Source organism: Purpureocillium lilacinum, assembly GCF_023168085.1.
Source record: "Purpureocillium lilacinum CBS 284.36 DNA, scaffold_5, whole genome shotgun sequence".
Classification (NCBI taxonomy): domain Eukaryota; kingdom Fungi; phylum Ascomycota; class Sordariomycetes; order Hypocreales; family Ophiocordycipitaceae; genus Purpureocillium; species Purpureocillium lilacinum.
In genome coordinates this window covers 2,782,365-2,807,854 of record NW_027072115.1, presented here as the reverse complement: position 1 = coordinate 2,807,854, position 25,490 = coordinate 2,782,365, and the positions used below count along the sequence as shown (strand labels likewise).

At 61.8% G+C, this 25,490-nt stretch overlaps 11 protein-coding genes across 11 annotated transcripts; 5 read left to right on the top strand and 6 right to left on the bottom strand.

Moving 5' to 3' along the window:
- Positions 1-435: 435 nt before the first annotated feature.
- Positions 436-1,461, bottom strand: PLICBS_007454 (uncharacterized protein; the record flags this gene model as incomplete). Its single annotated transcript, XM_018320891.2, has 1 exon — positions 436-1,461. The coding sequence occupies one exon, from the start codon at positions 1,459-1,461 to the stop codon at positions 436-438; it is 1,026 nt and encodes a 341-aa protein (XP_018180788.2).
- Positions 1,462-2,030: 569 nt separating this feature from the next.
- Positions 2,031-3,108, top strand: PLICBS_007453 (proteasome subunit alpha type-2; the record flags this gene model as incomplete). The annotated part of the gene is made up of 5 exons (XM_018320890.1): positions 2,031-2,074; positions 2,136-2,155; positions 2,244-2,294; positions 2,347-2,940; positions 2,990-3,108. 5 exons carry the CDS (start codon positions 2,031-2,033, stop codon positions 3,106-3,108), a joined length of 828 nt encoding a protein of 275 aa, XP_018180787.1.
- A 72-nt stretch (positions 3,109-3,180) lies between these two features.
- Positions 3,181-4,400, bottom strand: PLICBS_007452 (uncharacterized protein; the record flags this gene model as incomplete). The annotated part of the gene is made up of 3 exons (XM_018320889.2): positions 3,181-3,643; positions 3,719-4,091; positions 4,244-4,400. The coding sequence occupies 3 exons, from the start codon at positions 4,398-4,400 to the stop codon at positions 3,181-3,183; spliced, it is 993 nt and encodes a 330-aa protein (XP_018180786.2).
- A 1,925-nt stretch (positions 4,401-6,325) lies between these two features.
- Positions 6,326-10,889, top strand: PLICBS_007451 (uncharacterized protein; the record flags this gene model as incomplete). Its single annotated transcript, XM_018320888.2, has 6 exons — positions 6,326-6,607; positions 6,666-6,694; positions 6,749-6,797; positions 6,853-7,102; positions 7,147-9,591; positions 9,643-10,889. 6 exons carry the CDS (start codon positions 6,326-6,328, stop codon positions 10,887-10,889), a joined length of 4,302 nt encoding a protein of 1,433 aa, XP_018180785.2.
- Positions 10,890-11,059: 170 nt separating this feature from the next.
- On the bottom strand, positions 11,060-12,037 carry PLICBS_007450 (ribosylnicotinamide kinase; the record flags this gene model as incomplete). The annotated part of the gene is made up of 3 exons (XM_018320887.2): positions 11,060-11,617; positions 11,719-11,824; positions 11,892-12,037. The coding sequence occupies 3 exons, from the start codon at positions 12,035-12,037 to the stop codon at positions 11,060-11,062; spliced, it is 810 nt and encodes a 269-aa protein (XP_018180784.2).
- An 848-nt stretch (positions 12,038-12,885) lies between these two features.
- PLICBS_007449 (uncharacterized protein) lies at positions 12,886-13,371 on the top strand (the record flags this gene model as incomplete). Its single annotated transcript, XM_018320886.2, has 1 exon — positions 12,886-13,371. The coding sequence occupies one exon, from the start codon at positions 12,886-12,888 to the stop codon at positions 13,369-13,371; it is 486 nt and encodes a 161-aa protein (XP_018180783.1).
- An 854-nt stretch (positions 13,372-14,225) lies between these two features.
- Positions 14,226-15,001, top strand: PLICBS_007448 (uncharacterized protein; the record flags this gene model as incomplete). Its single annotated transcript, XM_018320885.2, has 2 exons — positions 14,226-14,580; positions 14,685-15,001. 2 exons carry the CDS (start codon positions 14,226-14,228, stop codon positions 14,999-15,001), a joined length of 672 nt encoding a protein of 223 aa, XP_018180782.1.
- A 272-nt stretch (positions 15,002-15,273) lies between these two features.
- Positions 15,274-16,990, bottom strand: PLICBS_007447 (small subunit (SSU) processome component; the record flags this gene model as incomplete). The annotated part of the gene is made up of 2 exons (XM_018320884.2): positions 15,274-16,248; positions 16,304-16,990. The coding sequence occupies 2 exons, from the start codon at positions 16,988-16,990 to the stop codon at positions 15,274-15,276; spliced, it is 1,662 nt and encodes a 553-aa protein (XP_018180781.2).
- Positions 16,991-17,421: 431 nt separating this feature from the next.
- On the top strand, positions 17,422-19,911 carry PLICBS_007446 (uncharacterized protein; the record flags this gene model as incomplete). Its single annotated transcript, XM_018320883.2, has 2 exons — positions 17,422-17,527; positions 17,585-19,911. The coding sequence occupies 2 exons, from the start codon at positions 17,422-17,424 to the stop codon at positions 19,909-19,911; spliced, it is 2,433 nt and encodes an 810-aa protein (XP_018180780.2).
- Positions 19,912-20,051: 140 nt separating this feature from the next.
- On the bottom strand, positions 20,052-21,062 carry PLICBS_007445 (uncharacterized protein; the record flags this gene model as incomplete). The annotated part of the gene is made up of 2 exons (XM_018320882.2): positions 20,052-20,700; positions 20,875-21,062. The coding sequence occupies 2 exons, from the start codon at positions 21,060-21,062 to the stop codon at positions 20,052-20,054; spliced, it is 837 nt and encodes a 278-aa protein (XP_018180779.2).
- A 1,028-nt stretch (positions 21,063-22,090) lies between these two features.
- On the bottom strand, positions 22,091-23,272 carry PLICBS_007444 (uncharacterized protein; the record flags this gene model as incomplete). Its single annotated transcript, XM_018320881.2, has 2 exons — positions 22,091-22,756; positions 22,817-23,272. The coding sequence occupies 2 exons, from the start codon at positions 23,270-23,272 to the stop codon at positions 22,091-22,093; spliced, it is 1,122 nt and encodes a 373-aa protein (XP_018180778.1).
- Positions 23,273-25,490: the final 2,218 nt, after the last annotated feature.

The following is a 25,490-nucleotide window of genomic DNA, read 5'->3' as shown; positions in this document are numbered from 1 at the left end:
TTACTTTGATTCCATCGATGCCGCCCTCCTCGCACGGACCCTTTAAGCCGGCCGGTAGTTATACAACGCTCGTGCACGACGCGGAAGACGCGCCAGATGCCCAGCAAGACGCTCCATTCGAATGTACCAATCGACATATAAAGCAGACTACTCATGCGGTGTACATGTGTACCCAGTAGACGCGTATTGACGGCATCAGAGCACCAAGACGGCACCCCGAGCCAGTTGGCATGTCGCTGAACATCTCCACCCTTCGCCGGCGAGCAACGGACCAAAACGGTCCGTCGTCAGGGTCCAGGCGGAGCATCAATCTTTGCACACAGACTAGTTGACTTGACAGGGAGGAGAAGAGTCGAGGCAACTTAAGAGTGTGCAGGGCAGTCGCCACAGTCACCGGAGACAGTGAGATTCCGCAAAGAGATCAAATACTGGTCATTATTGATCCTTCCTGTGCTCGTCACGCGCTTCTCCCTCGGCGTCGTCGCCGCCATCGTCACCCGTGTCCTCGCCGACGTCGAGGACCTTGTCGCTCATGTTCTGCAGCACCCGCGAGCTCAACGCCCTGACCGCCTTCCAGATGGCCATGAGGAACGTGAAGGCGCCAATCAGGACGAACAAGAGGTTGAAGTTGTCCATCCGAGCGCGCCCGGTGCCGCGCCGGCGCCCGGACCCCAGCAAGCCGCTCGTCCGGAGGTTCAGCCACTGCCAGGGGCCCATGGCGATGAGGGACTTGATGAAGCCGACGAAGCCAAGAGAGAAGAAGCCTTTGGTGAAGTGCTCTGCCCACGTGGTCGGCGGCTCGTACGGCGGCGGCCTCCTGGCTTCGAGATCCGAGACCACACTTGTGACCGTATCGCTGATGGTGCCGACCGGGTCGAACCAGAGGTCGAGAATCGGATCCGCGATGAACCCGAGGATGAAGATGCCGACCACGAGCACGACGAACGTCAGCGCAACCTGCGCCAGCTTGCTGCTCAGCATCGATGCCCAGTGCAGGCGGGCCAGCCGGTAGTTGAATTTGCACGTGGGACATTGCCAGTAGTTTCGCGCCGCCATTGGGTTCGACAGCCGCCACGAGTTGAGGCATCCCTCGTGGACGTACTTTTGCGAGCCTTTGCATTTGCACGGGGACAGCAGCCGGCCCAGCTCGGGGTCGTCGGACACGTAGGTCGGTCGCGACGACGCGGAAGAGATGCCGAGCGTCGACGTTATGTCTGTCGGGTACCTGGGCTGCTCGGTGTCTAGGCAGATGCGACAGGTTCGCGGGCCGTAGCGACGGCTCTGGGCCTTCTCCCGAGGGGCCGCGCGTGGCTCCTCTGCGGGACGGGCATCTGGAGATGCATCGCGTGAGCCGTCAGCCCGTGACCGTCCCGAAGATTCGGTCCCGAGATTTGTGGCGGCGTACGGCGCGGACTCGCGTCCGGTCGTGGCACTCCAGTCCCAGGTTGGTCTCGTGTCCATCGCGGACAGAGTCGTGTGTATGGACACGTAGAGCGCGCTCGCTGTGCGAGCTTGCTATCGCGTGCCGAGGCGTGTTGCAAACAGATCGGGACAGGTGGGCAACACAAGTGCCACAGCGCAAAGCACGGTTAGAGGAGCATCAGGGGGAAAGCCGCCCGTGACAATAGAGAATGCCTGCGGAAAACGTAGAGATTAGTGGTGCGTTGCCAAGGAGCTTCACCTGCGGGAGAGATGGAGAGGCCACCTCATCGTGCTGGGGTACGAATGCAGCAGACAGCAAACCGAATGTGCCGGAGGTTCGTGGAACAGGTTCCCGCCTTTGGGGCTGGGCGGAAATAACTGCGGTGGCTCGTAGGCCGGAAGTCGGCTAAACTGTGGCGCCGAAGACCTGCGGTGTCATGGCGGCTGGAGCTTGACGCGCAGCTCCGCCGTGCCTGGAAGCAGTGACCAGTCGCTGGCAGAACAACCAAGCTCATCGTCGCAGCCTCGCACACAACTCCGACCGCCAATTCCTCGCATCACGAGCCCAAGACGACTCCCTCGCGTGCTCGCCGACAGCAGCTACAGCAATGGCGGACAGATACTCCTTTTCCCTCACCACGTTCTCGCCCAGGTAGGCCCCCAGCGCGGCATCCGACATCCCCCTCGTTGGAGCTTGCTAACCGTCGTTGCAGCGGAAAGCTGGTGCAGATTGGTACGAATCACCCCGGACGAGCTTCAGCTTGTGGATGAAGAAGGCTGTTGTGACACGGCTCCATGGTTGCTGACTCTACTGCGCGCAGAGTATGCACTCAACGCGGTGAACCAGGGCATCACGGCTCTGGGTATCAAGGGTCGGTACACGAGAATCTACCACATGCAGCATCAGCAGCTAATGCCTAGCAGCCACCAACGGAATCGTCCTCGCCACGGAGAAGAAGTCGTCGTCGCCGCTGGCCGACCAGAGCTCCGTCTCCAAGATCAGCAACATCACCCCCAACATCGGAACCGTCTACTCGGGCATGGGCCCCGACTCGAGAGTACTGGTCGACCGCGCGCGCAAGGTTTCGCACACGGGCTACAAGCGCATCTACAACGAGTACCCCCCGACGCGGATATTGGTCCAGGACGTCGCCCGGGTCATGCAGGAGGCCACCCAGTCCGCCGGTGTCCGGCCGTACGGCGTGAGCATGCTCATCGCCGGCTGGGACGAGGGCATCGAGCCCGAGGAGGAGGAGACCACCGCGGAGGGCGAGAAGAAGCCGAGCAAGAAGACGGGCGGCATCCACAAGGGCGGCCCCATGCTCTACCAGGTCGACCCGACGGGCAGCTACTTTCCCTGGAAGGCCACCGCCATCGGCAAGAGTGCCACCAAGGCCAAGACATTCCTCGAGAAGAGATACTCGGAGGAGCTGGAGCTCGAGGACGCCATCCACATTGCGCTGCTGACCCTCAAGGACAACATTGAGGGCGAGATGAACGGCGACTCGATTGAGATTGGTACGCCCCCCGTCTGACGCTTGTTGATCCAGCACTGACCATTTGCCAGGCATCGTCGGCCCGCCCGCGGAGCATCTCCTGGGCATGGAAGGTGTCGAGGGGTTGAGCGGACCGCGTTTCCGGAAGCTGACCCCCCAGGAGATTGAGGACTACCTGACGAGTCTATGATGGGCTTTGGAGGGGAACTGGAGCAGGTCTTTGTACAATAGAGGATCATGAGGCTCAATAGAGCGGCTGCTTTTACCTAGTTTCTGCGTCTCTGAACGGGTACGGAGGCGGCTGGCCTGTGAGGATGAAGGAGCACCGTGGACCAGCAGCAACGCCGGATATCTGGTGCCCATCGGACAGGTCGAGCCTCGTCCACGACTCAGCCCGTTCTACTGTCGTGCCCAGGCCAAGCTGGCCATTCGAATTGCTCCCGACAACGTAGACGGATCCGTCGATGGTGAGGGCGATGGCGTGCGAGTCGCCCAGAGCCACGTCGAAGACATCCTTGCCGCCGTCAACCTCGATGTAGTTGGGGATTCCGCCGAGTCCGCGGAGGGCCTGCTGGCGACGATGCGTTCCGCCCGTGGGCATCCCCCAGGCGTATATGTCGCCGCTCTCTGTCAGTGCTGCGAGAGTGTATCCTCCAGCCGAAATCTTCTTGATTGGTTCCCCGAGGCTGGCAAGGTCGGGTACGATGCCCGGCTCCGTGGAGGGTCTACATTGCGTGCTGGTCAGCCAGACGAGTTGCTCCCATGGCATCCGATCACGAGAGGGGAGGGGGGACTCTCACGAGTCGGCGGTGACCTCTCGAGCGAGGCAATCCTGGAAACGAGCATCGCCAAGCGTCGCTACGGCGCCATCGCTGTACAGAATAACGAATCCGGCGTCAAACGCAGCAACGGCCTCGACAGGACTTTTGCAGCGCCAGGTCGCCTGTCTGTTCTGGGCGTGCAGGTCACTCCTGGAGGCGTACTTGGCAAGGACTTTTGATTTCTGAACATCACCACCGATGCCATGAGGCACCGCAGGGGTGTTGTCGTCACAAACGACGAGGAGTTCCCCGTTGGCCGCCTCGGCACATGCGTAGGCGGCGTCAAGGGCGTCGTCATTCCCATCGTCCGGGAAGCCGACACCGGCCTTTACCCATGCGCCATCTCGCTGCACTGCAGGGCCACCATGAAGATAGAGTTAGCCACGCCGGAACTCCGCCCTCCCTCTGACGCTCGTCTACTGCCGCCAAGGGCATGGCTGCAGACAGGTTGCAGTTTCAAAAGGGCGGCTCTAGGGGGTCGTGGACGTGGACGACATCACGCACCTAGCGTGTAAGACAGGCGCGCGACGGGACGGCGGATGCGGCGGCCGTCGAGGACTTTTGCAAAGGAGAACAAGTCATCGGACTCGTGGCCGGAGTCCGCGTCGCGGCCGAGAGAGAGCTGATTCCACGGATTGAAGCCGGCTGCGAATAGCGCCATGCCGGGTCGAGTCACCTCCTCCTCCTCCGCAGCCTCCTCCGCATGCTCCCCACGCGGTACTTTTGCAAGGCTGCTGGTGCCGTCAGCCACCACCATATTGGCGGAAGAGGGACAGGCCGATTGGAGTCATCCGTTTGCCGCGGCTGGCGGTCCCGGGTGCGGCGCACCGGTTCGACGCAGGCTGAACGCTGTCGGTCCTGAGTTGTCGCGAGGGGATGGTGGATACATGGATAGGCTGTCGACAGAGCTGTTGCAGCGGACTGCGCACGGCGAGGCCGGGGTGGTTCCCGTGAGGTGCCCGGCCATCAGGGCACCCGCACGGTCTGTTCTTCAGGGTCAGTGGAGTGCGGCGCAGGGGCTGCCACAGGGCTGCTCCCGCTGTCACGGATGGTCCAGCATCCAGTCGCTGCCTCCAGGGCGGCCAGGATGAAGCGCGGCTCCCCAGGTGACGGCAGTTAGTTATTCAAGACACACGCACTCGACGCTTTAAATGCCCTGCGACACCACGGCGGAAACACCGCGGGGACGCCAGTGGTCAAATTTAGGTAAATGGAAATGCCGATGCCGGGTTGGCGATCTCGTCGTCGATACTGACCTGCCTTTCGCGGTAATGGGCTGGAAGGCTCTCCAGCTCCAGGGCTGTTATCCCACCACCACTCACTCGCCAACACCTCTGAACGAACACGGGCTGTAGCGGTCCAACGGGTGGCGGGCGCCCGCCGCAGAGCCGCCAGCTTGGGGGCGGGCCATGTGATGAATGCTTGACTTGTTGGACCGCATCCTGCCCTGCCAATGGAACCTGCAGAGCTGTCCCGAAGCCGCCACGCCAGATTGGTGGTTCACTTCCCACGCAGCCCAGGCAGCCACGCACGACCTGGACAACCCCATGTCTCGGGCACTCGCGCCAGACAGCCACGAGCTCACGGCCGGCACTGGACCGTTCAACTTGACACAACGACATTACCAATTGCCCGCGCAGCAAAGGGTCTCGATTATCGGTATGAGCCATCTTCGTCCATCGCGTCGCCTGCTGACACGCAGCCCTATCAAGGCCCGCCGCCGGGCACCAGAGCAAAACGGCCAGATCGTCAGCATCGCCCTGACAGCCTCCGAGGGCCCCAACCGGGCTCCACTTGGCTCGAGGATTCCAAGCTTTGTCTGACGCCTCTTTCACGACGAACGGTTCCAATCGTCGGCAGAAAGGCCAGCTGTCTGGACGAGCACACCATCTGGACCCGTGTGAACAAGGCCGGCCCCGCGTGGCAGCATCTCGCAACCAAGCATCGACTAGTCGCCCATCCTTGCCAGGCAAACGCAGGCTTACCAACCCGGGACGTGGTCCGCCGGCAGCCTGACAGCGGTACCCGTTGCCCTGTCGCTCCCTTTGTCCTTGAGGACTCTTGAACGGACCGGAGCGGCTCTCGCCCAAGTCCGGCCGAGCAAGCACTCTGCAAGGCGCAGTGTCGCGGACCTGTCCTTGCACTGCCAGGACGCCATTGCATCGCCCTGTGAACGCCACAGGACCCAAGAACTTGGCCCGGTCCTGCCATTGCTGAACGCGGCCCGTGTATCGGGGATTTCTCTGTCGGGCAAAACGTGCGCACATCATGGTGTTGACGGGACACCACTGGCCAAGGACTCGAGCAATTGCGAGTGGATCCAGCCGGCGCGCCCCTGTTGATGGTAACTTCGGCCAGGCCTAGTTTGTGACTTGCAAACGGAGTCACGTTGTCGAGATCAACGCCAAACGTCCAGCCTGTCATCCTGCTTGGCTCTTTGTCGCAACGGGGTGCTCCCCTGTCGCAACATCCAAGAGGCTTAGGCTGCCATTGAGTCACGCCCTGTTCGCCGACACACACCCATCTGCGCCCCCATCGTTGCTGTCCGTCCAGCTCCGTGTCAGGTGGCGTTTCGGCATCCACGAGATGCCTTCGGCTACCTCTTCCGTCGATTCTGGTGGGGACGAGCCCGACTCGTCCGATGACCCGTATTCGATCCGGCATGTGGCCACGCCTCCCGCCCCTGATATTAGGGAGATCGTCTCTGCAGCCGCCGCCGCCCAGGATGCCTCATCTTCAGATCAGGCATCGACGGCTCCTGGTCGTGACAATGAGGTCTCTCAAACCGCCACTGGGGGCATCATGAGTTCCAGAGCCTACCAGCTGGAGATGCTCGACCAGAGCCTTAGGCAAAATGTTATCGTTGCGGTATGCCAGGCTACCACTTTGCGGCGCATTGCAATCCTCGTCCTGACAACTGCAACAGATGGACACGGGGAGCGGCAAGACACAAGTGTACGTTCTCTCATCTGCCGCGTCCACGTGAAGTGTGTAGTGACCATTGGTTAGAGCTGTGCTTCGCATCAAGGCCGAGCTGGAACGATCCAGTTCCGAAAAGGTAACAACGGTCGTCAACTTGTCGTCGCTGGCCGAAGCCCTGACGCAACTTGTAGATAATATGGTTCCTCGCTCCGACCGTGTCGCTATGTGCTCAGCAGTTTGAGGTCATTCGGCTGCAGGTTCCCTCTGTCCGTTTGAAATTGCTGACGGGCAACGACAACATCGATTCCTGGAACGCCGGCACTTGGGACGCCTTCCTACAGGGCGTTCGCATCGTTGTGACGACATATCAAGTCCTTCTTGATGGGTTGTGCCATGCGTTTGTGAGGCTGGACCAGCTGTCGCTCATAGTGTTCGACGAAGGTACGTCATGGTTCGCTGCTGAAGCTCTGCTCTGACAATCGCAGCCCATCACTGCGTCGACAAGCACCCGGGCAGCAAGATTATGACGGATTTCTATCATCGACGAGGCGCAAGAGAGAGTCTGCCTGCCATTCTCGGCTTGACGGCGACCCCGAGCATCAGATCCAAAGTCAAGAACATCGAGACCCTCGAAGCGACGCTAAACGCCAAATGCATATCGCCAACTCTGCACCGCGAGGAGCTCCTGAAGTGCGTCAAGAAGCCTCAGATAGTCCACATCCCACATGATACGCAGCTCTTCACGTCGAGGACTGCGTCGATGAGGTCTCTCGAGCGAGAGCGACACGAGCTCGACATTACGCGCGATCCCTACATCCTGAGCCTACGAGCAGAGCCCAGTGATCGAAATCGCCGAGCTCTGGAGCGGGCCATCGAAAAGTACGACACGTACTCGCAGAACCAGGTCAATGGACTCTGGAGTCGCTGCGTCCAGGTCGCAGAGCAACTGGGGCCGTGGGCTGCCGACCTCTACTTGTGGAAGGCGACGAGCACCTATCTCGATCGGCTGGGCAAAGGAGACGACTTTTTTGACCAGTGGTCTAGCGAGGAAAAGCGCTACGTAGGCGACTTTCTTCGCCGCGTGGCGCCGCGACAGCCGTCTCCCATGCCGCAGCGGGGCGACGACGTCTCGAGCAAGGTGACGGTGATGTTGCAGGAGCTGCTCTCGATGGAGGATCCCGTCACGGGAATCATCTTTGCCAAGGATCGTGTCATTGTCACGATGCTGTGGGAGCTTCTCGTGTCCTGTCCCAGGATCGTGGACAAGTACAATGTTGGCTTTGTGGTTGGCGCATCCAACTTCCAAGGGCGCAGGCGGAATGTGTACGAGTTTCTGGATCAGGCTGACCAGTTGGCGCTGCAAAAGTTTCGCTCGGGCAAGATTAACCTCTTGGTGGCAACGGCAGTTTTGGAAGAGGGCATCGACGTCCCGGCATGCAACCTTGTCGTCTGCTTCGACCACCCCGAGACCCCCAAGTCCTTTATACAGCGCCGCGGGCGAGCCCGTATGAGGAACTCGCGACTGGTTCTGCTCTCTGAGCGATCATCAAACGTCATCAGACAATGGGAGGCTCTGGAGGAGGAGCTGAACCAAGTCTACGAGGATGAGGAGAGAGAGATTCGCCAGCTGGAGGTGCTAGAAGACTCTGAGGAGACGGGCTCGACTTGCTTTGAGGTGGCAGCCACTGGCGCGCGATTGGACTTTGACAATGCAAAGCAGCATCTCGAGCACTTTTGCAGGATCTTGTCCCAGGGCGAGTTTGTCGACAGTCGACCAGACTACATCCTCCAGCGCCATGACGAGACATCGCCGGCAAGACTTAGCGCGACGGTCTTGCTACCGCCAACCATTCCCGAGGCGCTCCGACGAATCGACGGCGAATCCACCTGGTTGTCTGAGAAGAACGCTACAAAGGAGGTTGCGTTTCGCGCGTACGTGGCTCTTTATCGTGCCCGCCTGGTCAATGACAACCTGCTGCCGTTCAGGTTCGACAACATACCCGGCGTGGAGACTAGAGCGGCCGAAGTGGACGTTGAGCCGCCGTTTAGTCCGTGGCAGGCGGTTGTCGGGGAGTGGCAGCGCCGTGGCCCGAAGTGGCTGTATGGCCTCACTTTTGATGGCGAAAGATACGGGAGGTCAGAATATGACATACTCATACCCGCCGACCTGGACCAGCTGCAGCCGATTGAACTGTTCCTCACGCACGACAAGCGCTGCTGGGTTGAGTTTAGCTCAAAGAGGCCGCTGTCAGAAGAGGAAGCATCAAGATTGCCAGACCACACGTCGACGCTGCTTGCGCTCACATTTTCCCACCGATGGGCTGTCGACGACCGGCCGCACGTTGTCAGAGTCTCTTCCAAGAGTTCAATCTCGAGACGTCAGATTGGCGCTGCGCGATTCGATGCGCGGGACGAGCGCCTGAGAACGGGGCAATATCTCGTCAGGGACTCCTCGGGCACGCCATTCATCTTCGAAGGCACTATCCCGTCACGGCCGCCCGCGGAACAGGTCCAGCATCCCTTCTTCGACTACGAGCTTGCACCAAAGGATGAGCAGTATTTGGTGCTCAACCGGTGGACGAAGCGATCCGACTTTCTGCATCGCCTGCACTCGGACGCCAACGCCACGGCGACTACCAAGAGGTACCCTTGGGTGCTGCCGCAATCGTCTGCGACCGCTGATAAGATCCCGGCAAGACATGCGCAGTTTGCCATGATGATACCTTCCATCATACACGAGCTGGAAGTCATGCTCACGGCCAAAACACTGGCGGGAACCATACTTAACAGAGTGGGAATCTCGGATCTTAGACTCGTCAGGGAGGCAATCAGCGCGCGTAGTGCATCTGAGCCTGTCAACTATGAACGGCTAGAGTTTCTGGGCGATTCGATTCTCAAGTACTGCAGCTCGGTTCAGGCAGCTTCGGATCGTAAGTGCCGCGGAATCACGCCAGGAACAACAGAGTACTGACATCTACCAGATCCGACTTGGCCGGAGGGCTACCTGTCGTTCTTTAGAGACAGGCTGATTGCCAACTCGCGGCTCTGCCGAGCGGCACTCGAGAGCGGGCTCGCCAAGTTTATCCTCACACGTCCGTTCACCGGCCAAAAATGGCGCCCACTGTACCTCGACAATTTCCTGCACCAGGGCGGGAAACCTGCAAAGGGTCGCCGGCTGTCGACAAAGACCTTGGCTGACGTGGTTGAAGCGCTGATCGGCGCCTCATTTATAGACGGAGGAATTCCCAAGGCTATCACATGCATGTCGACGTTCCTGGGCGAGTGCAATTGGCGAGATGTCGAGCGCAGTCGCGAGCGACTCTTCCGGCTTCAGCCCGATGTGGCGCTTCCGCCTGTCCTGGAACCCTTGGAGACACTTCTTGGATACTCCTTCAGGAAGAAGTCGCTGCTTGTCGAAGCAGTCACTCACGGTTCGTATGTCGTTGATTCTGGCCAGCGTTCGTACGAGCGACTCGAGTTTCTCGGCGACGCAGTCCTGGACAACATCATTGTCACGAAGCTGTTTGCTGTCAAGCCTCCTCTCCCGCACTACCAGATGCACTTGCTCAAGACAGCCATGGTCAATGGGGACTTTCTTTCGTTCGTCGTCATGGAGCACGGACTACGGGAGCATGAGAATCTCATCACCCGCGACTTGCAAGTCGTAGACAAGGACGTCGCACTTCCGCTGTGGAAGTTTATGCGTCACAACTCGGTGGCCATTGGGCTGGAGCAGGACGCGACCGTTCAGCGGTTCGAGGCACTGCGCGGGGATATTTGTGCTGCGGTGTGGCACGGGACACACTACCCGTGGGCGCTTCTTGCACGAATGCAGGCCAAAAAGTTCTACTCGGATCTGTTTGAAGCAATCATTGGCGCGGTGTGGGTAGATTCGGGGTCGAAAGAGAGCTGTGAGCAGGTTCTGGCTCGGTTCGGGATGATGGCCTACCTGGATCGTATAGTGCGCGACAAGGTGCACGTCCAGCATCCTAAGGAAGAGCTGGGGCAGTGGGCCATGACGCAGACGGTCACGTACGAGGTGGACATGGCCGAGAGCGCAGGCGGGGAGAAGACGTACCTGTGCAAGGTGCACGTGGGGAACAGAGTCGTGGCCGAGGTGACGGACGGGGTGAGCAAAGAGGAGGCCAAGACCAAGGCGGCGCAAGAAGCCGTGAGGAGGTTGATGTCGGAGAAGGAGTCGTCTTCAAGCGAGGGGTCTTCGGAATGAGGGGGAGCGAGTATGTCATGAGTTATGATGTGTGGCTTTTAGCATGCGATTGAATGTCATAGACACCAAGGGGACGTCTTGGATCCGCCATGGCCAGGGATCCCGTACTTTATATCAAAGATGTTTGAATACATCCAGCAGGGGCGGTTTTCCATCATCTCATTTCAAGTCTATTGCAGCTTGCGCATTTCTTCTAAGATCAAATCCACCATCCACTCCAGAAGCTGCTCCATGTCGGCATCCACGGGCGCCCCCTCGAGAACCCTGATGCCTTCGGCGCGCAGCACCTCGTCCCTGAAGCGGCCCTCGACGTCGCCACTCTCAAACATCCACGCGTGCTCCTCGACGTAGTTGGGCCAGACAATGGCGTCGACGTATCCGGGCGGGTCGGCCCAGAAGCCCTCGAGGGTGACGTAGCCGTCGCGGGCCTCGCGGCGGGCCTTGGCGCGGGCGTACGACGCGCGCAGGAAGAGCTTGACGTCGAAGCTGGAGCGCAGGGCGGCCATGGAGGGTCCGTAGAGGAGGAAGCCGTCGAGCAGGCAGAGGCGCAGGCTGGGGACGGGGTCGGCGCCGGAGCCGGAGTTGGAGCCGGAGCTGGGGCCGCGGGGGAGCAGCGGGTGGGAGGGCGGCAGCGCGGACGAGACTTTGGCTTTGAGGGCGGCGATGGTTGAGTCGGGCACGGGGCATTTTCCGACGGAGTTTTGGTCTTCCTTGGAGTCTAGCGTGGGCTGGGGACGCACACGTACACACGAGCCGGTCAGTCTTTCATTTTAGTCCATCACGTTCACTCGCTCCCGTCATCGGGGGCAGCTGTCCAGGGAGGGCATACGGGAAACTCGGCGTGCTGGCGGATGTAAGCGAGGGCGTCGGCCATGGCGACGACGTCGATGGCCTCGGCGCAGTCCCAGTCGAGGAGGCCATTCTTTGACGGCAGTCTGCGAGGACGGTAAGCAAGGATTCAGGCAGGTCTTCGCCATCTGGGCGGGGGGCACGCTCACTCACTCCGTCTCGGGCCTGTAAAAGTCGTCCTGGTGCAGGATAAAGGTGCTGGGGAAGATGTCGCGCAGGAGGCGGGCGAGGGTCGTCTTGCCGCTGGACGAGCAGCCGGAGATGCCCAGGATGAGGGCTCTCTTGTTGTCGTGGGCCATAGGCGCGGGGTTCAGGGGGGGCTGAGTGAGCGAGTGAATGAGTGAGTTGAGGGAGTTGAGTGAGTGTGAGGTACGTTAAGGTGCGTGGTGGATTAACAGTCAGACAAACAGGGTGCCCGTGATGGCGTCGTCGGTTGCCTGCTGCGGGTAACAGTGGGCCCCCGGCGCGAGCCGTCTCCCAACGCTGCGGCACCTTGAGTGCTTGCATCACGGCGCACGTCACTACAGCCTCACAGGCGAGCGCCAAGTTCTGGTCATGGCCGTGCGGGCGCCTGATAATTCAATAACCTACGACATGCTCTCCTCGACTCTGGGGGTTTGTCGAACTCCGATCAGCCGGGCCGTTACGGACTCACAGTTCCGGCGCCGCTCTAGTCAAAGGTTTGTCCGCGGTTAATAGTAAGAGGGTATGCATGGCTTAGAATGCATGTCTTCATGCAGCATGGCTGGACTTGGCCGTGAGTTCAGCTCATGCTGTTGGACGGTCATGACGACTTGCAGCTGAGGAGACGACTTCCTATCAGTTCACCCACATGCAGTCTGTCGCAGGGATCTCTCCCTGTCGGATCATCATCACTTACATGCCACCGTCTCGATCGGGTCGAAGCGGGGTCATCTACGTTACTATCCAGCTCTACTCACTTATAGTCATGTTCAGCCGAGTTAGCTGCCCGTCTCTACTCTATATCCTCCATGCCCACCTTCTGAAGCGGACAGTCATTTAGCTACGAGCCGTCTCCTTGACGTCTCTTTCCGCTTTCGCTTGACTGTTCTCGCCCAAAACCTATCGTATTCCAGAGCGACCCTTCAAGTGTTACATCGCAGTGTTCATAAGACCCTCCGGCGCAATGAGTACTTCTACTGCCGTCACCTCAGATGACGGGGTGCAATGCTGGGTCGCCGCCGGCGACGTCGAGACCCGTCGGCAGAGCTTCACCCCCCGCCGCGCCACTCCGCGATACTTTCACCTGCCGTTCGCCGACGAAGTGCCCAAGAAGAGCGTCCCTGACCTGGTCGCGGACATTCACGAAGGATTGGAGGAGGTGTTCGACCGGCCGGACAGCCGCGCCCCGTTCATACCGGGCTATGCCAACAGGGACGACGCCATCGTGCGCGCAGCCCTGCTGCGCAGCCTCGGACGCGAAGGCACCGACGTGATACTTGTGCGCCTGACGCGCTGCGAGCCCAGGATCAGGTACAGGCGCTTGAGCAAGTACGCGGCAGACGTCAAGTACGAGGGCGGGGAGGAGGACGTGGACGCGGAGGCGGTGCTGATCCTCTGCGAGCCGTTTACGACAGCCAATGTCGTGCAGCGGCTTCAAGTTCTGGAATGATGCTTTGAACGTTTAATACGAATGAGTGAGCTTTTTGGAGCGGCCTTGGGAGCAGGCTCTGGCATGGAGTCGAAGCGGAGTGGTTTCGTATGAGTCTCGTCAAGCTGAGGGCGATGCGCACACGGTCAACGGGAGACACGGGCCGCGGTGGGTTTCCAGGCGCAGTTTCTTGAGGCCCTCGCAGCCGCCTAGTTGAGTTTTTGCAAACTGCAATTCGACCACCTCCTATTATGTACTTCCGATGCAATTGTCTCTTGTAACTTGTGGCTTGAAAGCGTTACGGATGCCCACCATATCAGCGATGCTGTGTGCCGGCGACACCGCAGTTTCGAACTTACGACTTACATCGGCCTGTCCCCTCAGTCAGTATAGTTCGCCGTGCTTGCTTTGCTTTCTTGCTATTCAAGTCCCATGCTCCAAGATTGCGCTTCATTCAACAGCTTCTTGGGTCCTTGGGCTCTTTACGCCGGAGATGGTAGTTCTGGTGTCTGCAATGAATGTAGCTTACACCCCGCCGCATCTGCAGTGCTGCGCCCGAATTGCGTTTTGACACATTCGTCCCTATGGCCGCCGCTAGGGGCGACCAGAGGGACGAATGTCTCAAAACGTTAGGGCCCTGCGGTTGGCTCGCCGCTGAGCCCGACCCAATTCTCCACTCCGTCCCGCGCCTCCGGCCGCCGCCTCTCCGTCCGCCATTCCACAAGCCTTCCGCAAGGCTTCGATCCAGCCTTACCAAAGTTGCCTACGCACCACGCACCACCACCTCCAGCGCATCATCGCAAACCCTCCTCCCCCTCCCGTCCGACTCTCGCTCCCCTCGTCCGTCTCCGCGACAACACCTCCGCCCGCCCGCCATGCCCTCCGACCAGGGCGCCCAGACGGGCATCATCCTCACCACGGCGCTCGCCACCTTCGTCACGGGCTGGCTCTTCGGCGTCTTCACCACGCGCGGCTACCTCATCTCGCCCGGGCTCGCCGAGGAGCGCCGCCGCTTCCACCGCGACCCCGTCGAGAGCGACGAGAGCGACGTCGACGAGGACGACACGTTGCTCGACCATGCGCCCAACTGGGCCAACGGCGTCCAGGCCGACCGCAGGCAGGGGCTGCGCGTCGGTGCCGGTGCTGCTGCGGCCGCGCCAGGCATCGTGGATAACGGCGAGGAGTGCAAGCTGGTGCTCGTCGTGCGGACGGACCTGGGCATGACAAAGGGTGCGTAACAGGCCTTCCCTCTCCCCCGCCTCCATCCATGGCCATGAGAACGGCGGCACGACCATCCAGTACTCTCCTCAGACGGCTGACCCTCCGCTTCACAGGCAAAATCGCCGCGCAGTGCTCCCACGCCACCCTCGCCTGCTTCAAGGCCCTCTCGCGCGCCGCCCCCGATTCCCCGCAGCGCAAGGTGCTCTCCCGCTGGGAGAAGCTCGGCCAGGCCAAGATCGCCGTGCAGGTCAAGGGCCAGGACGAGATGCTCGAGCTGCGGCGGCGGGCCCGCGCCCTCGGCCTCACCGCAGAGGTGATCCAGGACGCCGGCCGCACGCAGATCGAGGCCGGCAGCATGACTGTCCTGGGCGTCGGCCCCGCGCCCAAGAGCCTCGTCGACCAGGTGACGGGCCACCTGAAGCTGCTTTAAATCTGACAGCGGCGCGGATTCTGTGTCTGTCGCTGGACGTGGGATTGTACCTTAGGCGTTTGGGGGCGGTGCGTGATGGACATGGGCATCATGAGCGTGAGGGTGCGTGGGCGCGCTGGCTACGATAGATATTCACATATAATGCACGGCGTGTAGAAAGAGCACCGGCAAAAGCACGACAGCAAATAGACCGTTTCGATTGGACGTAATGAGGATCGGGCCTCTTCTTTGGGGTATTATCGTCTTTGCGTTGTTCTCTAAGCGTCCGCCGCTTAATGCTCTCTCCGGGCAAAGCGCGACAGCGCCGGCCCCAGATCCGCCTCGACCTCCTTGCGCTTCTTGTCGTTCTTCTGCTGCTGCTCCTTCCACAGCTCGTCCACCCGCAGCCGCTTCTCGTCGATAATGTTCTTCTTGCGCTGCTTGCGCAGGTACTTCTTGAGCGCGCCGTTCTTGCCCCTGGCGCGGTTGCGAATCTCCTCGGCAATGTCCGCGGCGGGCGTGTCGAGGTCCTTCTCCGCCTTCTTCTGCGCGTTGGACCGCAGGTCCAGGTTGCCGATGAAGTTGGGGTCCAGCGCAATCATGTCGGGCTGGAGCTTGTTGAGGAGGCCCTTGACCTCCGACTCCTGCCGCTGCTTGGCCGTCTCGAACGGGTTGACCTCGAGTGCGTCAAAGTTGGCCTCGCCCGCGCCCGGTACGATCAGAGACGAAAAGCCCTGGTCGTGGCTCACGCCGAGAATGTCTTCGTAGGGGCACCACCGCACGCGCTCGATGCGCTTGCCCTCGCCGCCCCACGCCATGTACGGGCTCTGCACCTGCTCCTGCGCCGGCGCGTTCTTGTTGAACAGGCCCCTCCAGATCGTCGTCTGCGTGCCCCATCCGACGGCGGTCAATCCGGTGTCTGAGATGGCCACCGTCGAGGCGGGCTGGCGCGTGTAGTAGTTGCTGACCTCCCTGAACATGCGGATGTCCCAGACAGCCATCTTGAGGTCCTGGCCAGTCGACACCATGTATCGCCCCTCTCTGTCGACGGACAGGGACCTCACCGGCCCGCGGTGCGCCAGGAGCTTGACCAGAGGCTCTTGTGAGTTGGGCGACCAGAGCGTCACGGCTCCGCTCTGGTGTCCGACGTGGAGGACGGCGTTGTAGGGGTTCTGGGTCATGGAGACGGGCTGGCCGAGCTTGGTGGGCATCTCGGCGACGAGCTGACCGGTCGAGGTGTCTTGGTATTTCAGCACACCAACGGTGCCCTGCGCGTGTCAGTATTTGCGTCTTGAATGGAGTCGCAAACCGAGGGCGACTTACAATGGTGGCCAGCAGAAAGTGGTAAGGGAGAAACTCCATGTGCGTGACCTCGGTGTGTTTCCGCAGGCAGTGCAGCTCGACGCCGTCGCGGTCGTATATGTAGACGTACTTTTTTTGCGCGACGGCAAAGTACTGGTTGTTGTGCAGCCACTTGACGTCCCGGATCGTCTCGCCCAGCTGCAGCTCGCAGCCCAGCTTGCCCTCGCGCCAGTCCATGGTCGCGACGTGGCCCTTTCGGCCTGCCAACAGCAGCTCCCGCCCGTTCCTCGAGTACTCGCATGTATAAGGTCCTAGCTGGTCCAGCTTGAGATCGAAGCGCTTCTGCGCCGTCTCGACTGCGACGCCAGAAGTAATGTCGTCTTGCCGGACCTTGTAGGTGCGCTCGAGCTCGGCCTCGGGCTCGAGGAAGCCGCTGGTGTTCTCGAGCAGGATCTCGGCATCCTTGGCCTTGATGGTGGCGTGCTGGTACTTGTTCTCGAGGTGCTTCAGGTTCCTCCGCAGCTTCTTGTCCTTGATGTGCTTGGTGTCGATCTTCTTGCCGCGGCCGTAGGCCTTGTGCGCCTCCTGCAGGCGCCGCCGCCGCGCCTTTTCCTCGGGCGAGACGAATTCCATGCGCGTCTTCTTGACGGCCAGGGCGCCGTTGTCGCGCACCTGCGTCACGGGCTCGTCAATCGTGTCGACCTCCATGGCGGCCTGTGGTGCGGTGTCGTATGCGTGCCGGTGGGAAGCGGATGGACGGACGGGCAGATGTTCAATCAATGGCTGGACGGCAGATGCAACAAAATTTCCACCGCCCAGGGACTTTTTGCTGGTATCGCGGCGCGGCCATTGGCAGCAGCCCATCCAGGGACCCGCCGGCGCTATCGATAGCGCAGGGGTGCCGCACAAAAAATTCTCGATAACCGGGCGGCCGTCCCTCCAACCCCACCATCCAGGCGCCGTACTTTGCTCTGCGCACCCGCACGCACTTACATTTATCTGTTGGCAGCGGTCAGCGCGCCAGACAGTCGATTGCGCCCGTTTTCGACTCGAATACTCTCCGTCACAACCGGCCGGCGCTCCTCGACTTCACCCTGGCGTCGCTCCCGTTCCGCTTCAAGGCAGGCGGCGACAGCAAGATGCCTGTCGCGGTCGCCCATTCGCACCGCCCCACCACAAAGGTGTCGCACAAGCCCTTCAAGTCCAAAGCCGCCTCCAAGCACGAGCTGAGAGACCGCGCCAAGGGTATGTGACATTCTCGAGAGCAAGGCCTGTCTGTCCCGTCTAACCCCGTGTCTGCAGGCAAGGTCCCCAACGAGCGCGGCCAGCGAAAGACGCCGCACCAGCAAGTCATGTCCAAGTTCGACCGCCGCAACCAGGCCAAGCAGGCCCGCCTCACCAAGCACAAGGAGCATCTCAAGGAGAACTCCATCTTTTCCGGCCGCGATGGCGCCCCTCGGGTCGTGGCCGTCCTCCCGCTCTGCGCCGATGGCGACGCCAAGGCCGCTGTCCGGGAGCTCAATGGCAGCCTCGACATTGAGGCCGACGTCCGCGACGGCAACTTCCGAGTCACGGTCGACCGGTTCAAGCAGAAGCTCCAGTATGTCCCGCTCAAGAGGGACCTGAGCGCCTGCCTCGACGCCGCTCGCGTCGCCGACTTTGTCGTCGTCGTCTTGTCTGCCGACGAGGAGGTCGACGCGCTCGGCGAGCTCATCCTGCGCAGCGTCGAGAGCCAGGGCCTGTCGACCTTGTTCACCGTCGTTCAGCACCTCGACAAGGTGGAGCCTGCCAAGCAGAAGCAATCGGTCGTGGCCTCGCTCAAGTCCTTCATCACGCACTTTCACCCGGAGCAGGAAAAGGTGTACAGTCTCGACAACCGGCAAGAGTGCGCCAACCTCGTGCGCTCTCTCTGCAGCACGACACCCAAGGGCATCCGGTGGAGGGACGACAGGAGCTGGATGCTGGCCGAGGACATTAAGTTTGCCTACCACGACTCGGACCCCACCATCATCACCGGCGTGGTGCGCGGACGGGGGTTGAAGGCGGACCGGCTGGTCCAGATCGGCGACTGGGGCACCTATCAGATTCAAAAGATTGTTGCCGCGCCGCTGCCGAGGCAGACCAAGAAGGGCGAAGAGCCGACGGCTGAGACCGGCGCGGAGGAGCTGCTCGAGGAGCCGACGGCAGACCAGGACGACCTGAACGAGCTCGCGCCCGACGATGTCGTCATGGACGCCGACGACGATGAGGATGGCGCCATGTCCACCATCACTGGAGGCAAGAAGGGTGTCTTGCTCGACGATCACCATTACTTTACGGACGAGGAGGAGGAGGCGCGCAAGGTCAAGAAGCGCGTACCCAAGGGCACGTCGAACTACCAGGCTGCGTGGTATCTCGACGACGTTTCCGACTCGGGCTCCGACATGGAAGATGTCGAGATGGACGACGGCAAGGACGAGGATGAAGAGTTTGGTGCAGAGGACGGCATCGAAGGGTACGCCCAGCCCGAGCCCACCGAGGCCGGCCCGTCAGAGTACCCGCAGTCGGAGATGATGGAGGAGCTCGACGAGGACGAGGACGCCGAGCAGCTCAAGCAGTATCGCGCGCGGAAGCGCGACGAGGTCGAGGACGACAAGGAGTTCCCCGACGAGATTGAGCTGCATCCCGGCGTCCTGGCGCGCGAGCGGCTGGCGCGGTACCGCGGCCTGAAGAGCCTCCGGACGAGCCCGTGGCAGGAGGACGAGGACCGGGCGCACGAGCCCGAGGACTGGAGGCGGCTGCTGCAGATCCCCGACTACAACGCGTCGCGGTCAAAGTCGATCCGCGAGGCGCTGGTGGGCGGCGTCGAGCCCGGCACACGGGTGCACGTCTACCTCAAGGGCGTCCCGGCGGCCATGGAAAAGACGTATGACCCAAGCTCCCCCGTCACGCTCTTCTCCCTCCTGCGACACGAGAACAAGAAGACGGCGGTCAACTACCTGTTCAACCTGAGCTCCGACTACACCAAGTCGGTCAAGTCCAAGGAGGAGCTCGTCGTGCAGTGCGGCCCCCGCAGGATGGTCATCAAGCCCGTCCTCTCGCAGTCGGGCTCGACGCCCAACGACGTGCACAAGTTCTGCCGGTACGTGCACCCGGGGCAGTCGGTAATTGCGACGTTCATGGGCCCCGTGACGTGGGGTGCCGTGCCGGCCATGTTCTTCAAGAGGACCGTGCCGGGCGCCGTGTCCGAGGACGACGAGGAGCCGGACGTGGGCCTCAAGCTCATCGGCACGGGCACGGCGCTGCCGCCCTCGACGTCGAGGGTGGTCGCCAAGCGGGTCATCCTGACAGGCCACCCGTACCACATCCACAAGAAGATCGTGACGGTGCGGTACATGTTCTTCAACCGCGAGGACGTCGAGTGGTTCAAGGCGATGCCGCTGTGGACCCGGCGCGGCCGCAGCGGGTACATCAAGGAGCCGCTGGGCACGCACGGCTACTTCAAGGCGACATTTGACGGGCGCATCAACCCCCAGGACGCCGTCGGCGTGAGCCTCTACAAGCGTGTCTGGCCGCGCGAGTCAGTGCCCGTCACGGGGCGGCTGCTCGAGGCCGACGCGGGGCCCAAGGAGACGGCGAGGACGTCATGATGGAATGAATGAACTTGATGGCATATAGACAGACGCATGACGCATATACCAAAATATGACGGTTTCGACACGGACGAGCATTTGTTGGGCATGATTCGTAATTCTGCTTTTCCCTATCCAGGTTGTCCGATGTACGTTCCTCAAGGCTGCTTCTTCAGCGCATCCAGCCCCTCGGTCGGCCGCGGCCCGCCCTTGCTTTTCCGCTCCTCCTCGGCGCCGCTGGCCTTCCACGCGCTGAGGATCAAGTTAACGATGTGGTCGACGCCGACGTCCTTCTTGACCTGCGCAAAGACGGTCGGCCCGCCCTCGCGCATCTTGCGCGCATCCCGCTCCATGACGCCCAGATCCGCGCCCACGATATCCGCCAGGTCCGTCTTGTTCACGACAAGCAGATCACTCTGCGTGATGCCCGGCCCTCCCTTGCGGGGCACCTTGTCGCCGCCGCTCACGTCAATGACGTAGATGATGAAGTCGGCGAGCTCGCGCGAGTAATTGGCGGCGAGGTTGTCGCCGCCCGACTCGATGAGGAGGAGGTCGACGCCGCCGAACTGGGCGTGCAAGTCCTCGAGGGCGGCGAGGTTGGCCGAGATGTCCTCGCGCACGGCGGCGTGCGGGCAGCCGCCCGTCTCGATGGCGCGGATGCGCTGCGGCGGGAGGGCCGCGTGCCGCGTCAGGAACTCGGCGTCCTCGCGCGTGAATATGTCGTTGGTCACGGCCGCGAGCGAGTACTTTTCGCGCAGCGCCAGGCAGAGCGCCAGCATGAGCGCCGTCTTGCCAGAGCCGACGGGTCTAAAGGGCAGGCGCGTCGTCTTTTTGTCAGCCGATTCCGCACGTCTACACTTGGCTCCCCCTCTTACTGCGTTGCATTGCGAGACGAGACGCGCAAGTCCTCCTCATGCAGAGACAGGGCCGCCGGCGCACTCGGTCAGGACCGGCGGCGGGTTATACGCGAGGCAGACGTACCCTCCGATGCCGATGGTAAAGGCCCGCTCGGACCAGTTGCGCCCCTCGACGATGGGCATCTCGCGACCGACGTAGCTCCCCGGCCCGTCGAGGATCTCGTGCGAGTGGCCGTGCTCCTGGGCGTTGAAGCCGCCGGGGCCGTCGTGCGAGTGCGAGGCGCCGCCGTCGTGGGCGTGGGTGTGGGACATGGTGGGCGCGCTTTGGTGAGTGCGTATCGGAGAGTTCGAGGAAGGCGGTTGCCGTTTCAGGAGCTGTAGACAGATGAGGGTATCACGAGAGGAAGAGAAGAGGGAGGGGTGAGAAGTAGAGGAGGGGGAGAGATCTCGGCCAAGGTCGACTGTGAAAGCTTGCTTCTTATCGTGGACCGCAGATCGGCGGCGTTGTTAGTGGGGGAGGGGTCGTCGACTGCGGGACGGGCTTGGTATTAGTAGAGCGCTGACAGCTGACCGACGCATAGATTCTCAACCTCCATTGGAATTGCTCCTTCGACTCGGCATGACTCTCGAGTACACCGAGCTCGTCGTCACTTCATGTAGCCCAATTCGCACCACTGAATTCTCTCTCCGCTCCTCATCAACCTCGTGCGGCGACAAGAGCAAACGTGCCCCAGAGGCGCTATCAGCTGGATAGCTTCGCCGAGCCATTTGGCCCGGTGGGGTGGCCGCCGGCCTAGCTTCTACTACCGCGATTCCCAGCCGGCCGGATCCGAAGGCAGAGCCGTCTCGTCCAAACGCTCTGACAGATGAGAGCCAAGCAGCCAACACCTCGGGGCTGCTGCAGCGACAAAGCCCCGGTCCAGACCCTCCCGCGGAACGCACTCGATTCGCGAACCGGTGCTGTGCGGGAGGCGGGAAGACGTCAGTTGTCTTGCGCGCCGGGTGCGCTGGCACGCTCCGTTGACGGATGCTCGGCAGCCCGTGAGACACTTTCGCCGAATGTCGTTGGCCGCCGCTGAGGTTTGACTTCCCTGATCCCCTCCCTTGCGAATGAACCGGTGCAAGCCGCCTGCGGGCGATGCTGTGGCAAGCAAAGCAGCACCGTGCTTGCATGAGATCCTCAAGTCACGAACGGCTACCAGACTGGCCAGGTCGTCGAAAATGTCTCGCGTGTCTTGCGCGATCGTGATGTACAGTATTCAACACGTCTACTATTACAGGGCTCTCCTCATACCGGCCGAGTCGCGCCGCATGATTCCCAGGGCCGCACGCCCGACGCCTCACTGAGACCCGGGCGCGGGCGACGTACCCTCCGGGACCTCGGACACGCCGGCCTGCTCCAGCGCCGCCGCCTTCTTCTGCGCCATAATCTGGCCGAGCTTCTCCAGCATCTCCTCGCTGAGCTCCGGCTCGCCCTGGGAGTCGCGAATCTCCCGCTGCATCTCGTGGAACTCTTCCAGCGGCGTCTGCATCGATCGGAGAGCCTCGTCCCGTCCCGCCATAATCTCCTCCTCCATCTCCTTCTGCTCGACGTACCAGGGCTCGTGTCTCGTTCGGAACCTCGAGTACTTGTTTCGCAGCTCGTCGACCACCTTTTCCGGCATGGGCGGGGCCAGCAGGCCGTAGTAGAATGTCCGGTCCTCGACCTGCTCGCGGACCGTGTCGGCGGGCATGGCCTCGTACTCGGGCGCCTCGACCTCGGGCCAGGGGATCACGACGTTGATGCCCGGCACCACGCGGTCCCACTTGTTGCCGTACTCCCAGCGGTCCAGCGTCATGTTCTCGGACTGCATGTTTGGCGGCACGGCCTTTAGCTGGTTGATGACGACGTCGCGGGTGACGCCCGTCTCGGGGTTGCGTATGGGGTAGACGAGCCGGATCGAACCGACGGATATGGGCATCGCTTGTGACCGCGCAGGGCTGTCAAACATGCCGACTGCGAGCGCCTGTGAGGTATTGTCAGCCTTCCGCTTGTACCAGTGCCCGAGATTTCAAGCGGTGCGTACCCTGTGGTGCGTCTCCAGGGTGACGGTGCCGTTCTCCGCCTGGACGGCCTTGATCCTGTCGATTTTGCCCTTGTCGGGCCCGTCCAGGATGACGACCCGGTCCTGCGGCGCGAGGTTGAGCTGCTTCACGCCGCCGGCCCAGGCGCAGCGCTGCTCGACGACCTTTGGCGGGGGCTGGTGCAGGCCGTAGTTGGACCAGTCCTGCCGCACGTTCTCCCTGAAGGCGCCGTAGTTGTTGAAGCCCAGGTCGCGCTTGGGCGCCAGGGGCCCCATCTCCCAGTCCTCCTGTCTCGCCCGCCTCGCGTCCTTGAGGTTCTGCCTGACCTCGGAGACGGCGCTCCGCAGCGCCTGGCGGTTGCGCATCCGGTGGTCGATGGCCTCCTGCTCGACCCGCTGTCGCGCCCGGCGGCCGGCCTGGCGCTGGGCCTGGGCGGCTCGCTTGACGAGTTTCTGCATCGTGAGCCGGCAACTGGACCAATTGGCTCGTCCTGCCGTGTGGGAGTCGAATTCGGCCGGCACCCGCTGTCGTGGAATTGGGCTGTCGGCGCTGCTGTCGAGGATCGCGTGCGTCGAGGTTCGTGAGGTGCTGGGTCGGCCTGGAAATTCTCACTGCAGCTGCGGAATTACCCGTCACAGTGTGATGACTTGAGATGTTGAGTTTTCACACCGTATTGGATGCCGATACAGGGTAGGCAACTTGTGACCGAGCTTGCTCGTGGGCAGAGTGCGTGCCCACGCAACGCCATTGATCGCCCAGATAGGTTCAGTGATGCCGATGGATGGTGGGGTTCATGTAGGTATTGCACCATATTCGTGCTCATTCAGTCCCTGCCGTGATACAGTTGGCCCCGAATCGCAAGAACGGGGTGCAGCCCGATGTCTCATTGCCGGCCGCACGCGATCCACGGGGCTCTCAATTGCGGCAGAGCACGTGCAATTGGGTTCCATTCATATGCCGTGCCTTATTATGCTATGAGTGTGCTCCGTCTCACTGCAAAGCGTTTGTTGGACGGCCATCCTTCTCGTATCCAACAGGACTGAGTGTCATCGTGGCGCATCACGTGCGGCCAAGGCCCGTGTTCCGCTGCCAGAGTCCTGCAGCAGCCTGAGGCGCATCTAGGACTTTGGAAGCCCAGCCAGGCGCGCAAGTCCCGTTGCAGTTCTCGGACGCGGCAAGAGGCCTGGCGAGATCGATCATGTGGGCGTGGCGAGTCGGGACGCAGCGCCGGTGGCACAGCAGGGCTCCCAGGCTCGGTGCTACCCAGGCAACGGCCAGCGACGCTCGCCCGATAAGGTGGCCAGGAGCAGTGCATGATGCAAACGCTCCATCACGCATGGCATGGCGGGCAGGCCTGGCCTCGCGCGTCCGCACCGCAGACGCGTCTGGGTGTTTGTGCGGCAGACTGGCAACGACGGCAATGGACAGCTCGACACCATGACACCCTCCACGGCCAGGGTGTGCCGTTCTCGTACTTTGTCCTGCCTCGTTGGAGTGACCACAGCCAACTGCAGCGGTGACCGCGCCGAACGACTCGACCGAAGCGATGTCCATTGCCCGTCCGCCGCGATCCCTGGCCGCAGGCGGAGCCGCCATGGGGCGGTCTGGGCTTGGCCGCTGGGGAAGCCAGCATGATGACTCCGTACCGACAAAGTACGAAGAACAAGTCAGGTAATAATTGTGACCCGGGCTTGCCAGGGCAGGGCATGGCCCCGGGCCTCGTCTCGCCGGTCTGCTGTCCCGTGTCCTGGCCTGGGTCGTCGGTGTGACGGCGCACAGCAGCTGCGCGAGTCGGCGTCGCTGGTATGCCGCCGCCGCCGTGCCTGGCTGATATCCTGCAGAACGGGTGCTCTACTGCCTGTATTGCAGGTGCCCATGCGGGCCAGAAGCTTCATCCGGAGTTCCATAAAACGGTCGACAAACCACCAAGAGACGACGATCGCGCTACGTTTAGCTTCTTGTTAGGCGTTTCCAGGGCCTGCGCCGTCGCCCACTTTATCTCGGGGCTTGGGGACGGCTGCTCAGCTCCAGTGGCACGGCGTCCCCCCTGAAGGCCCGCGTGCGCCTGTACCTGCCCGGGCGCGGGCAAATCACGGACGCGCTGGCGTGCGCCCAGGGCCCCATCCTTGGGAGTTCGCTGAGGTGTTGCCCCACCAATCTTCAGTGACCCAGAAGGAACAAGCAGAACCTTGAAGCTTTGCACTGCGGCCCCAGCTGACGACCGCAGCTCCCTCAACGGACGGCACTGCCCGGCTCGCCTGCGACTGCGCAGCTCGCGGTGCGCTGGATGACTGAGCGGAGACCGGGAGGGCATCCATCAGACGGGCAGAGTGGACAAGGTTGACGCCTCTCGCACCCTGTGCTCGTTGTCCGTAGATTTGATGGCGATCCCTGGCTGCAGGCCAGTCCGCGGCGGCAGAGGCCTGCATCAGCCAGAATCAGCCGCCTGAGGATGCCGAGGGCCAGATGGACGGTCCTGAACTGGCCAGCGCATGTCCTGGAGGCAAACAAAGCGTCTTTGTCCCGAAAGATGCCCCCTACCTGAGGCTTCCCAGAACGCGCCCGCCAGGGCCAACGGTCGCTTCAGTGAGGACAAGGTACCTCGAGGGGAGTCCTGCGGCGCCTGTTCCGAGCTCCAGGTGTGCCAGGCAGTGCAGGCAGGCTGGAACGTGACGT